This window comes from Camelus bactrianus, chromosome 18 (assembly GCF_048773025.1).
Source record: "Camelus bactrianus isolate YW-2024 breed Bactrian camel chromosome 18, ASM4877302v1, whole genome shotgun sequence".
Taxonomy (NCBI): domain Eukaryota; kingdom Metazoa; phylum Chordata; class Mammalia; order Artiodactyla; family Camelidae; genus Camelus; species Camelus bactrianus.
The window spans coordinates 1,771,883-1,784,286 of record NC_133556.1 but is presented as its reverse complement, the minus strand read 5'-3'; the positions used below and the strand labels follow the sequence as shown (position 1 = coordinate 1,784,286).

The 12,404-nt window shown below is 57.7% G+C and overlaps 2 protein-coding genes across 11 annotated transcripts in view; one reads left to right on the top strand and one right to left on the bottom strand.

Moving 5' to 3' along the window:
• Positions 1–11: 11 nt before the first annotated feature.
• Positions 12–11,493, bottom strand: BRAT1 (BRCA1 associated ATM activator 1). 9 transcript variants are annotated; one of them, XM_074345549.1, is made up of 14 exons: positions 11,354–11,493; positions 10,375–10,518; positions 7,376–7,530; positions 6,352–6,499; positions 5,482–5,854; positions 5,087–5,203; positions 3,953–4,044; positions 3,155–3,273; positions 2,894–3,080; positions 2,597–2,670; positions 1,816–1,918; positions 1,615–1,713; positions 1,277–1,452; positions 12–920 (listed from the first exon to the last, which is right to left on the bottom strand). In XM_074345549.1, exons 2-14 carry the CDS (start codon positions 10,499–10,501, stop codon positions 222–224), a joined length of 2,469 nt encoding a protein of 822 aa, XP_074201650.1. In that variant the 5' UTR covers positions 10,502–10,518; positions 11,354–11,493; the 3' UTR covers positions 12–221. The 9 variants fall into 9 exon arrangements, with proteins under 9 accessions (XP_074201650.1, XP_074201654.1, XP_074201653.1 ...); XM_074345553.1 differs by having other exon boundaries at positions 1,277–1,416; XM_074345552.1 differs by having other exon boundaries at positions 6,352–6,496.
• IQCE (IQ motif containing E) overlaps positions 11,440–12,404 on the top strand; it is a 41,372-nt gene continuing 40,407 nt past the window's right edge. The window contains exon 1 of one of the 2 annotated variants that reach the window (XM_074345567.1): positions 11,440–11,576. Coding sequence is in view for 1 of the 2 variants with exons in the window: in XM_074345565.1 (XP_074201666.1) it covers positions 11,574–11,576 (3 nt within the window). In the remaining variant the exon portion in view is untranslated. The remainder of the gene's footprint in view (positions 11,577–12,404) is intronic. The other variant, XM_074345565.1, reaches the window with a different exon arrangement.

Below are 12,404 nucleotides of genomic sequence, written 5' to 3'. Positions count from 1 at the left end.
CGACTCAGTGGCACTGTCAAATGACATTTATTTTGAGTAGAAAATAAGCCACTTCAATAATACAGCAAAACATGGAATTCTTTGACCGTGCGGGGTTGCCTGGTCCTGGCTTGCCTGGAGGATCCCATGTGCAGTCAGGCCAGGCTAGAGCCCTCAGGACGGCAGTGCGAGGAAGGGACATGGCGCAGCAGCAGGGTCCACGGAGGGTGCCACCAGGCTTCTCAGTAACAGTCGGCCTCATTCTCCCCCAGGACACCCACGGTGGCCAGCATGTCCTGCAGGAGCGACTGAGGGCTCTTCTCCATGTGGTCACTGCTTTTGGCCAGCATACCCCGAAGGCCCTCCAGGTCCATGGACCTCAGCACGGCCATGACAGCCTCAGGCTCCAGCTCCCCCAGGGGCTGACCCTGCTCGCCTGCCTGCCACCTCTGCAGGGCAGCCTCCACAGAGACCACGTCGGGGCTGGCCCCCGCCTCCTGTGGGCCACCACAGGGAGTGGCCTTGGCCTTCAGGAAAAGGAGGAGGTCACAGGACTTCTGGGCCACAGGTCGGTCACAGTCAAATAACGCACGGAGGGCAAACTCAAAGAGCTGTACCCGGCAGAGCGCCTGCAGGACCTGGGCCAGCGTGGCAGGCGGGGCTGCCTCGGGCAGGGCCACAGCATAGGGACAGCGGGAGCCAGGCTGGCCCAGCAACTGCTCCAGGAACACCAGCGCCAGCTCGAGGCCCTGGGCCCGCACCTCCCAGTCTAGGTCCTGGCTCGCCGCCTGCAGCACTCTGGCCACGAACTGCTCCAGGTCCTCAGCCACGTCAGCGTGGCCGTCCTTCAGCCACTGGGTGAAGACGTGCATGACAGCCCTGCGGGGGAAGCCCTCTGAGTCCGTGGAGAGGATGTGCAGAAGCTCCGTGAACAGGCTCTCCTGGAGGACAGAGTGGGGGGTGAGGGTGGGAGGGGCCAGGGAAGGCAGAGGCCTGCTGGCATGCTGGGGCACAGCAGGGAGTGCCCTGAGAAGCCCCTGCCGGGCAGGTCTGGGGCCCAAGCTGCTCTGCCTCCTTTAGGGGACATCCCCTTTGGCCCTCCATGTGCTCATCCACCAAACCAGGGCAACCATGTCCAAGTAACGGGGTGCCAGAAGGCTGAGCCGGAGATTCAGGGGACATGCCCCGCAGAGCCCTGGCCCCAGACCGCCCACGCCTGGGCGGCAGACCCACCCCTCCCTGGGCATCAGGACGGTTGCCAGGTGTGAGCTGCACAGCCAAAGGACCCGCCTCCTACCTGCTGGACCTCTGGGTGCTCTGGGCCGGTGGGGGTGGCGTACAGCCCCCAGCTGGACAGCTGCCCTGTGGCAGTCACTGCACTTGCGCGGACGTAACTCTCAGGGTCTCGCAGGAGCTGCCCGGTGAGCTCAGGCACCTCTGAAGCAAGGAGAGCATGTCTGAAGGCGGCCTGCCCTGGAAGTCCAAACAGCCACAACCAGCGGTGACCAAGGGCTGAGCCCAAGCCTCCCCTCCCTCCCCGAGGGCAGCCTGGGTGGCCCGAGTTCCCGCCTACTAGGGGACAACGGGGCACTAAGGCCAGGCCAGCCTCCCCTCCTGCCCAGCGCCCTCGCTTACCTCCCCAGTGTCTGGTCACTTGGGTCAGGAACTCGAGGCCCGAGTCCCTGGCCTCCCAGCAGGGGCTGCACAGCCGTTTCCGCAGCACAGGGAGCAGCTCTGCAGCGGGGGGAGGGGGGGTGTCAGAGCCCGTCACACCCACCCGCCCTTTGTCCTCCGCCCCACACCTCCCTCAGTTTACCCTGGAGGGGCCAGGGGTACCTCCGAGGAACAGCTGGGTGTGGGGGTCCAGGTCGCAGCAGCTGGGGGCCTTGGGGGAGCCCAGGAGCCACCTGAGTGTGGCCTGGAAGGCCTTCTTCAGAACCTGGAGCGGGCAGAGCAGGGTTGCAGGGCTAGGAGGGCTGAGCTGGCCTGCTTGCCCCGTCCACCTCCCTGCGCTCCTGCCCCTGCCCTGGGGGTAAAGTGGGGTGTGGGGAGAGGAATGCTGGGCTTCGTTCTGATGAGACAGAAGCCTCTAGAAGCGGCAGGACTGGGATCCAAGACCACAAGAGAGAGAGGAGGAGGGTGGCTCCCGTCAGGACCTCCCACTGTCAGCGAGATGAAATTTCTGCACCAGGACACAAGAAACTGCTCAGGGCACCTTTTCCTTAAAGTCCCAGGAATCCGCCAGGCCTGTCGTCCAAATCTCCACACTGCTGTTCAGTGCACGTGGTGCTAATTCTGCACCCACAGAGCACAACTCAACCGCAGTGTCATGAAAATGGATAACTCGCAGCAAACGTCAATGAGAGTTTGGACCCTAAGTGCAGGGCCCGCCTGGCTCTAGTTTCCATCTCTCATGGAGAATTCCCTGCAAGACTGGACCCCCTCCCTGCTCTCCATGGCCCAGCACCCCCTCACTCCATCTCCACCAATGCCAGGCCCAGGGCCACCAGCCTGTCCAAACTCACTTTAAGAAGCAATTCTGGCCCCAGGAGGCCTGTGGGGGTGCCCCTGCCTCCCTCCTTGCCCCCACCCTCCACCCTGAACCCTGCGCCTGTACCATGGGGCTGGAGTCAGGGCTTGTGAGGTACTCCAGGAGGACGGCAAACACCTGCGTCACCAGCTCTTGGGGGCCTGAGACAGACGTGGATGGATAAAGCACGCAACCTCCCACTCTGGAACCTCCTCAGTCCAGGAGCGTGTCAATCCAAGGAAAGCAGGGGACAGGACCCAGTGGTCAGCTGAATGCCAGCCCCGCCCCCAAGGAGACATGAGAGGACAGCAGCCTCGGAAACGTCTCTGAGCAGCTGCAGGGCTTACCCGACGTGAGCTGTACGAGAGAAGGAGCCTCACTTACCCGTCCCCTGAGACAGCGTCCCCAGGAAATCCAGGGCCGCTCGCTGGACCCGGACACAGCCTGCCAGGACCGCACACAGGTGGCCCCCCACGTCACTGGTGGGGGCTGCTGAGCCATGGCAGAAGCGCAGTATTGCCACTGCAGCCCGAAGCAGGGGCGCCTGGGGCCAGGGCGAGGGGCGCTGGGGCTGGGAGGGGAGGGAGAGTCAGTGTGGCCGCAAGTCCCACTGCCGGGGTGGACGTGGGCCAGGGCCACACCCACCAGCAGTTGCAGCAGCTCCAGGTGGGCCAGGGCCTGGCACAGGAGACCCACACAAGCCGACTTGGAGGAGAGAAACGTGTCCACTGTTATCGAGTCGCCTGTGGCCCCTTCTGGAAAACCTGGAGGCCGACCAGAAACAGCTCCTGGTTAGCAGGCACCTCCCATGTGGCTGCTGCAGGCCTAACCACCGGCCACTGATCCACACCAGAGATTGGGACCAGGACCAGAGATTCCGAGCAGGTGGCTCGTCCAGGATGACGTCCAGCTGGCTGGAGCTGCGGTCTGAACCTGTCTGCAAGGCTCGTGAACAGAGTCCTGTCCTCTGTGTTCCCAGGCCAGCTCCCACTGACTAGGAGGCCCGCCTCCATGCTCACACGGGGCCACCAGGCACAGCCGGGTCCCTTCTCTACTCCTCCACCCTCGTGAAGCGAGACAAGGCACAACAGAGGACCCCCAGCCCCCTGCACAGAACCCAGACAGTCTGGGAGGACGAGTGGCAGGCCCATGAGCCCGTTCTGGGTTGAGAACCACCACCGACTGCCAGGGCCTGGGGTGGGGGACAAAGGTCGACCTCTCTGGGAGCCACCTCAGATGATGCCCCAGTAACTCCAGGCCATGAAGATGTGAGCAGCAGTCACACCTGGAACGACAGCCTACACCTCCGCCATCTTCATTCTTAAGTGAGGCAGCGAGCCAGGTACCCCACTGCCCATCAGCCTGCCCTGGCCCCAAGGACATGCTCAGGACTCCAGGGTCCTGCCTTCCTGTACCTGCCCACCCTTCCCCCAAGCAGCCTACCTGGAGGTCCAGGGGCCTGAGCAGCAGCTTTCAGGACACAGGCCAGGGGCTGGAGGAGGACACCAAAGGCCTGGGTCTTCAGTGCCTGTGGACTGGCGACAGAGGACATGGTGAGTGCTGCCCCCACCCTCAGGTGACCTGGCTGCCCTCCTAACAGCCCCAGCAAGTCTGGGGCAAAGGCGCTGGGGCTGGGGCTGGGGCTCTGGACACTCCCCTGAGAAACAGCTTCCTCGTAAGCACCTTGACCAGCACTCACGTCACTGCACAGGGACTCCACAGGAGCTGCTAGAAAGCACGGCCCAGGTCCCAGCAGGAGACCCGGTAAGGCCTGGCCACACCCACTCCAATGGGCAGCGCCTGCCCTAGCCAAGGGGTCGGGCTGCCCCGCCTCCCGGGAGCACCCCCAGGGCTGATATCCCTTCCTAGGCTCTGGAACACGCTCTCACCCCCATGCTTGGGCCTGGGGTGGGTGGGAGGCTAAGCTGGCCCAGAACTCTCCTCCCAAGTTGGCCGCCCAGCCCTTCCCTTCCCCTTTGGACCACTCCCTCTCACTGAACATCAGGAGACCCTGGAGCCCAGAGCCGGGCTTGCCCCACACCCGCAGCGCGCCAGCGAGCGGGTCCCGTGGCCACGCCACCCGGCCCGGGCCGACAGGACCGACTGTCCTCTACACGGAGCCCTGGAATGACTCCCTCTCCCTTCCCACCCCTCTGGACCTCGCACCCCCTTCCAGTAAGGGCATACCCCCGCCCCGCCCTCTGGGAAGCTGTCCCACCACTCCTGCCTGCTGGGCCCCCCTCCGCTGTCCCATAGCCCTGGGAGGCCCAGGATCCACAAGCTGAGGCCACTAGGGAGGGGTCAGAAGACAGCTAAGCAGATCCTGGGTACGAACCCAGCCCCACACTGAGCAGGGCTGCTCCAAGAGTCCCTCCTATCTCTGGGGAGCCAATGAAAAAGTCATTCTGCCACTAAGAGTGCAGAAGCCACAGTGTGTACCAGTGCCTTGGGGACCACCCACGCACTGCCTGGCCATGCCCTGGACAGCCGCCTCTGACTGAGCCCTGGTTCCAGGAGCTCCACTGAAGTTCTCTGACCTCTCTGCCTGCCTCACGGAAGGTGAACCCCAATCCTTACCAGTCCTGCAGTTTCAGGATCCCCAAAGCCAGAGGCCCTGCTTGTGTGGGGCTCAAATGGCTCAGAGTCTGTGCCAAAGTCTCCCACAGGCCACAGTCAGAACTCCCGACAGGAGAACTGCAGGAGAGGACCCAGGAAGAAAATGTTATTCCTCCATCCAGCCCACCAAAGCCCACCGGTGCCCAGCGGGACTGCTGCGGCCCGGCGTGCTTGGCTGAGACGGGAGGCCCACCCCAGCTGTGCAGGCTTTGAAATCCTCTGGCATTCCCTCTACTCAAGGCAGCGTTCTTGGGGAGCTGATGAGACATGGCCCCAGGTGTAAAACTTCCCGAGGAAAACAAGCCCTCCCAGTCCTGCCCGCACCCCCCCACAAAGCTGAACCCCGGGGGCCTGACCGGGCCACGCTGAGGAGGAGATCCACAAGCGAGTGTGAGGCTGGGATGGGGTCTTTCTCGAGCAGACAGGCCACGAGGGGGCTCAGCCGCACCCAGAGGCCCTGTGTCCATGGGCTGTGGCAGTGCCCAAACGTGGTTGTCAGGACGTTCAGGGCCTGCGTGACCTGCAGGGTGGCTGTGGAGCGCAGGGAGTCTTCGACGTGACACACAATCTTCTGGGCACACGCTGGCCAGTCACACCCCTGGGGGCTGGGATGTCCCTCAGCTGGGCCTCGCATCGCCAAGGCGAGGATGTGCACCAGGAGCTGTCCAGCTGCTGAGGCCACAAACAGGCTGGAATCTCCCTGCAGGGAGAAGATGGTGTCAACAGCACCTGGGGGAGGGGACAAGGGGCAGGGAAAGAAACAAGGTTCAGCTGGAAGAGAGTCCACAGTGGACAGCAGGGACGCTGAAACCACTGAGCAGCTTTAAGCACTGGATTTCAGAACCTCACAGCCAGAGCTCAAATGCCACGCACCGCGGAGGCACTGAGAGAGGCCCAGCCTCCCCTCTGCTCAGAGGCAAAGGAACCAGAATGGAGGGTTCACGCGTGAGGGGCTTTAGAAGTCTGGCCACTTTTGATTCTTTCCAGTCAGTTCCAAAGCCACCCCAGCTGCTGGGTCCGACCAATGAGCCACAGGGCACCACACACCCTTGAGGGGCCTCCAACCCCTGGTTACCCTGAGTGTTCCTCACAACGGCCCTGTGATACCACAGCCATTTTCACGTTTAGAGCACGAGGCCCAGAAAGGTGCAGTGATTTCCCTGAAGTCACACAGCATCAGGCAGAGTGAGGACAGAGGCTGAAGGAGGGGCAGATGGGGCACTCACCACAGTCAGCAAGGAAGCGCAGGGCGCCGGGGTGCTGGGCCAGGGAGCGCAGGCCCTGCAGCCAGCCACTGCGCACTGTGGGGGCGGTCCAGGCGGCCCCTCCGAGGGGCCCCGACTCCCCGAAGAGCATGGGCAGCAACTCCCCCTGCTGGGAAACAGAGGAGGAAGGGGTAACCTGGGGAAGTTCCCAGGGGACCGCAGATCAGAGATGGCTTTTCTATTGTTCAGAGCTGGTTCAGAGCACTTCTCTGGGGGACCTTTCTCGTGAGCTGCCCACACAAAGTGCCTGTGGGCAGCTGTGCTTCTGGGAGGTGTCAGGTGGCCACCAGAACCAACTGATGGGAAGAGAGCTTCTGGAGAATTGGGTTTTACAGAAAGGCTCACCAACTGTCACAGTTCACTTCAAAAACCCCTCCTCCAAATGGTCCACCAACTCCAGCGCCAAAGGCCCCCCAAAGGTCCCCACAGCCTACTGGGCTCTTATGCTTGGGAAGTGGGGTCTTCCAGGGCCCCTGCCCTCCTCCAGGTGTCCCCCACCCCAGATTCCCCAGCACGCCCCATGTATCAGGCTTGCCCTGCACTTACCACTGCTCAAACCCCTTACGACCCAGCTGTGAGCCCACCGCCCCCAAGAAGCTGACCCCTAGCTGGCAGTGACTAACTCTTCAGTCAACCCCCACTGGCTTATGGACATCCACGGTACAATCATGCACTGTCCTCATTTCCCGCCATGTGCCCAAGATTCTTGTTCACCACAGAGGTCTCAACACAGTGAGTAGCAAACCCGGGGGCTGCCAGATCCCCCGGGAGTCTGTGAAGGGGCAGGAGAAAAGGGAACAGGAGGCCAAGCCAGCGCCACGGATGCAGGATGGGAGGGCACCCTCCCACTGCCCCGCAGAGCCTGAACCTGCGGGTGTCCCTCGTCCCCACACGCAGGGGGCCAACCACCAGACTGAAGGGCAGCCTGCGGCCTGTCAAGCCTCTAAAGCCACAGCAGGCCTTGAGAGGGACGACTCAGGCTCACCTGAAGATACTGGAAGCAGTCTTCCTGGGCTGCAAACAGCCCTGCGAGGCGGAGCGAGAAGGAGAGGACTCTGGGACGCGGGTCGTGGGCTTTCAGCACGCGGAACAGCAGCTCCACCAGGCAAGGGTTCTCCTGCAGCAACAGGAGACTGGGCCCTGGAGGCAGGCGCAGCCAGGCAGCATGTCACCGGGGCGCAGTGCCTGCCTCCCTGGGGGACCATTCTCCTGTCACCTCCCAGACACCCTTTCTCTCAGGTTCGACTGAGCAGTCCAACTGGGAGAAAATGTTTGCAAAACTGCAACAAAGGACGGTGACTTTAATTCAATGAGGGGGACAAACTAGCAAGCCGACACCTCGACAACAGGCAAGGGACGTGGACAGGAAATACAAATGGCCAGAAACCTGCAAAGACGTTCTGTCTTGCTCATTATGAAAAAGAGACGCAAATTAAAGCAGACGGCAGGCTTCACCTCTCCGATGGATTCCTTTCTCTTACACTGAGTTCCAACGCAACGAGCACAGCAAGCAGGCCCTGCTTCCAGACCCGGCACCTGAAACGTCCGCGTGCAACCACACACGGGCGTGGCTGGAGCCAGCGACCTGGGGCAGGGCTCGGAGCGCTTCCGCAGAGAGGCCCTTAGAAAGGACTAAGGCTCAGTAAGAAGGAAAAAGAACAGTGAAAAAGAAAAAAGCAAGGAGCAAAGAAACCAATAAACATGTGGGCAAATCTAAAAAAGCGCTGACTTTAAAAATTAAAAATAAGTAACTCTGTGAAGTTTAAAACAAGACAGAATTAAAATACAAGACAACAAGCCATGGAAGACTGGTCTGGACTAGAGTTACAGTGCTCGGGACCCTTGTGTTGTTGGAACAGAGGAAAGAGATTCTAACTAACTTTCGACTTTTTAAATCCAGTTTGTGTGTAAAAATAACCACTAAAGAACTTAAGTGGAATGCATAACTTTAAAACCAGATGAAGAAAGACTGAAAGAACAGAAGCTTTATTGATCCAATGGAGGGCAGAAAAGGAGGTAAAAGGAGCAACAATAATGAACGGGAAAGGTTTTAAAAATACAAAAGAAGCCGCTCTCACCTTCTGAGATGGTCCACATTCTACCTATGGAATGTGTATCTCTCTAAATAAATTTGCTATCACTTAAAAAAAAAAGAGTATCGTGAAAATAGGTTCAAACATACTAGTAAGTTCAACAAATGAAACAGATCAAGTTGTCTGTTAAAATAAAGAGCTGCTCAGATTACATTAAAAACCAAAGGCTGGCAACATAAGGCTGATAAGAAACAATGAAGCTTGACAACACAGAAAGCCAGAGTAAAGAGAACAGCAAGAAGATACAGCTGGGAACAGCAAGAAGAATGTCAGACAAAACTGACTTTCAACCAGAAACACTATCAGAGCTTTAGGAAGAAAGTTGCTGCTCACAGAAACAAACCCCAGAGAAATAACAGTCTAAGCCTACACATACCCAACCTAACTTCAAAATATATAAAGGGGGGGAAAGAATTTCAAAGAAAAATTGTTGAGTCTGCAGTCTTAGTATAAGATCTCCACACAACTCCCAAATACAATGAAGCAAACAAATTAGCAAGAACACTGCAGGCTTTAACAACGGGAACCTGAACTAAGGAACAAGGATGGAGACGACGTTCTCATCACACAGAACACTGAGGGGCACGGATACAGGAAGAGACGACCGTGAGTGGGTACCAGGTTTCTCCCAAGGGGGATGACAATGTTACAAAATTGGTTTGTGGGATGGTGGTGGATCCAGAGTGAATTAACTAAAAACAACTGAGTTACACATTTTAAACGGATCAGTTCTACGGTACATAAATCGTTCCTCAGAGAAAGCTGTTTAAAAATAATTTTTAAAATGTGGCTAATTGGCCACAACTGAAGACTAAATACCAAAAAACAACATCCTATGGTGAAATCTACAAAACATGTGAAACATGGTCTGTGCACCACGTCACAAGAAGAGCTTCAACAGATACAAAAGAATCAAAATACAGATTGTTTTAACTCCAATGAAATAAATTAGAAATCAATAATTACCTCCATATCATAAATCTAAAAGATGTTCTTTTAAGCAATTTGTGGGTGAAGAGATATCATAGTGAAAAGCATGAAATATATTTGAAAGTAAATTACAACAAAAGCATTGCACAGTAAGACTTGCAGGGTGCAGTTAAAGTGATACTTTCAGAGAAATGTGTAGCCTCAAATGCGTCTATTAGAAAACACGACAGACTCTGCTATTCAGCTAAAACGGGAGTAAAGAACTGGGTAAACCAAAGCAAAAAACAGCAGAAGTTAATGACATGTAATCTATCCTACGGCAATCATTAGCCAAGAGAACATTTACACGAGCAAATTTATAAGGAAAGCCATGCCGTCCCACTAGAAACGTAAACGGCAACAGCAGTGGAGTGATTATAAAATTAAGGTCCATTCATAGAGCGAATGACATAGTCAATAAAGCCAATGTGTCCGCGTGGAAAACACCCACTACGACGGTAAGAAAAAGCAAGACAGCAAGGTGTATTTACGGTGCAATCTCATTTTTATAAGAAAAATATATCTCTATGATGTGCTAAGAAAAAAGGCTGGAAGGAAATAAAAGATGTTTGGGGTGGTTTAATTTTCCTCTTTACTCCTCTGTGCTGTCCAAGTTTTACTTAAAGAATACATACTACTTATGAAATCAGAAAGAAAAACTGATTTCTTAAAACAAACAAAAAATGCAATGCAAACAACAAAATATGCTTGTCCATGCCCTTGGCAGCCGCATAGCAAGACCAGAGAAACAGGAGGCCTACAGCCCAAGCCCCATCAGGCTCAGTTTGCCATGTCCTCAAAGCCAGGGGGAATCTTGAAGATATGAAGGAAAGACACCAGCTGGACGGCCCTTCCCCAGAACAGGGCAGCCCTGCACTGTCTGGCCTCTGGGGAAAGTCAACAGTGACACCCTCACCCATACCTGCTTCAGTTACTGTTTTAAACCAGTCCAGCAGCTTCTCCAAACAAGTGTCATCTGCCACGGGCTGCCTGGGGTCTACCAGGACAGCACAAAGAGCCGGGAGGAGGCGAGAGCACTCTGGGTCCATGATGAGGCTGGGGGTTTCTGCAAAGGAAATGTCAGGACCAGAACTGACGGGCCCTAGTCACCGGCGGCAGCCCCCATGCCTGCCCGGGCCCCAGAACTTTCACCTCAGGCCAGATGACCGAGATTCTCAGACAGAAACTCCAAGCTGCTGGGATGGATGGAAAGCCTCAGCTTAGGTGGGATTTGAGGTTGTCAAAAACAAGCAGAGCCCTCAGGGAGGGTGCCGGAGATGGGAGTCTGGAGTAAACCGTGAGGTCTTAGGAGCTCAAAGCCGGCCAGCCTTGGACTCTGGTGGGAGGACAGCATGAAGCTGGCCTGGATAGGCTGCAGGTGGGCCAGAGGGAGGGGTGCGTGCACGCTCTGGGGCCGGCCACGTGTAGAGGGGCAGACGTCTCAGTCCAGACCGGAAGTGTCTGTCTGTCTTCCCCCCCTCCCCCACGCAAGGGTCGGTGTGAAACCCTGCAGCCAGCAGTGTGCGCGGAGGAGAAGGCTCTCTGCCCACTCACTGCCGGTGCCTCCCGGCCGGCAAGTGCACTTGAGTGTCCGGCCTGGGAGGGGACCCGGGAGCCCGCCTGTCCTGTGGTCAGAGGGACTCTCGCGAGAGAGTGGGGCTGGCCAGGGAGTCTGTGTGCAAGTCAGGAGCAGGCCTGCCCGGGCTGGGGAGTCCGTCTGGCCATCTCCGGCCAGGCTGAGCCCTTGCGGAGGAGGGCGCCCTCCCTGCGGACCGCCCCCCACCAGGTCGCGCCCAGGCCGCGCACGCGGGGTCCCGGTGCTCCGCGGCCCTGACCCCGACCCCCGACCCCGGCCTGGCCACAGAGACCACGACCCCTCCCCCCGCGCGCGCCTCACCCACCTCGCGTTCGTCAGCCGCCGCACGCCCCGCCCCGGGCCGCGCCACCTGCCGAGCCTGACGGGGCGAGGACGGACACGGCGGGCGGGGAAACCGCGAACGCGCCCCTAGAGGCCAGTCTGGGAGCCCAGAGGGCCCAGGCGCGGGGAACGAGCTCAGGCTGAGAGGGACAGACCAGCGCCAAGCCCGTCGCCCGGACCCATCACCCCCACCGGGCCGCTCAATGGTAAGTGCTTGGGAGTCCGGCAGGCTTTGCGGCCGAAGGCGGGGCTTCCGGTGGAGGGGGCGTGGCTGTGCGCGAAGGGGCGTGGCCAGCTCGCCAAGGGTACTAGAGTCTGGGCCCGCCAGCGAAGGAAAGCTCCCGGGGGGTGGAACACGTGTTGTTATTGGACAGGTCTTCCTCGACTTACCGTGGGGTTTCATCCCATTTAATGCACCTAACCCACTGAACATCATAGCTTAGCTTAGTCTACCTTATACTTGCTCAGAACAATTACATTAGCCCTCAGCTGGGCAAAATCATCTGACTCAAAGCCTGCTTTACAATAAAGTGTTGAATATGTCGTGTAACTGATGGACTACTGTACTGAAAGGGAAAAGCGGAATGGCTGTGAGTGGACAGTTGTTTCCCCTCATGACTGCACGGCGGACTGGGATCTACGGCTCCCCGCCACTGCCCACCGTCACACCACTGCCAGCATCACGAGGGAGTAACCTACCACGCACTGCCAGCCTGGGAAAAAATCAAACTTAAAAATTCCAATTACACTTTCTACTGAATGTGTATTACTCTTGCACCATCGTAAAGTCAAAAAATTATAAGTGGACCGTGGACATTCAGAAACCGAAACTATGTGTAATTAAAGAAGAGAAACTAAGTGAAACAACAGAAGCAGGAGAGGTGGGGACTATGAGGAGCCCCCGGGAGTGGGAGAGGAGCAAGAGGTACTTCTGCACAGACGGTTCCGGTGGTGAGAGCACTCCTGTGCCACGTGGACAAGACCTGGGGAAGTGAATGGGATTTGTTAAGCAGGTGAGGGGCGGATAACACTCA

Coding starts and splice junctions, on each gene's coding strand:
- BRAT1 (XM_074345551.1), bottom strand. CDS start 10,501: ATGGACCCAGAGTGCTCTCGCCTCCTCCCGGCTCTTTGTGCTGTCCTG. Junction 5,855..6,351: donor GCGCTTCCTTGCTGACTGTG/GTGAGTGCCCCA, acceptor CCCCTCCCCCAG/GTGCTGTTGACACCATCTTC. Junction 3,274..3,952: donor TCAGGCCCCTGGACCTCCAG/GTAGGCTGCTTG, acceptor GTCGGCCTCCAG/GTTTTCCAGAAGGGGCCACA.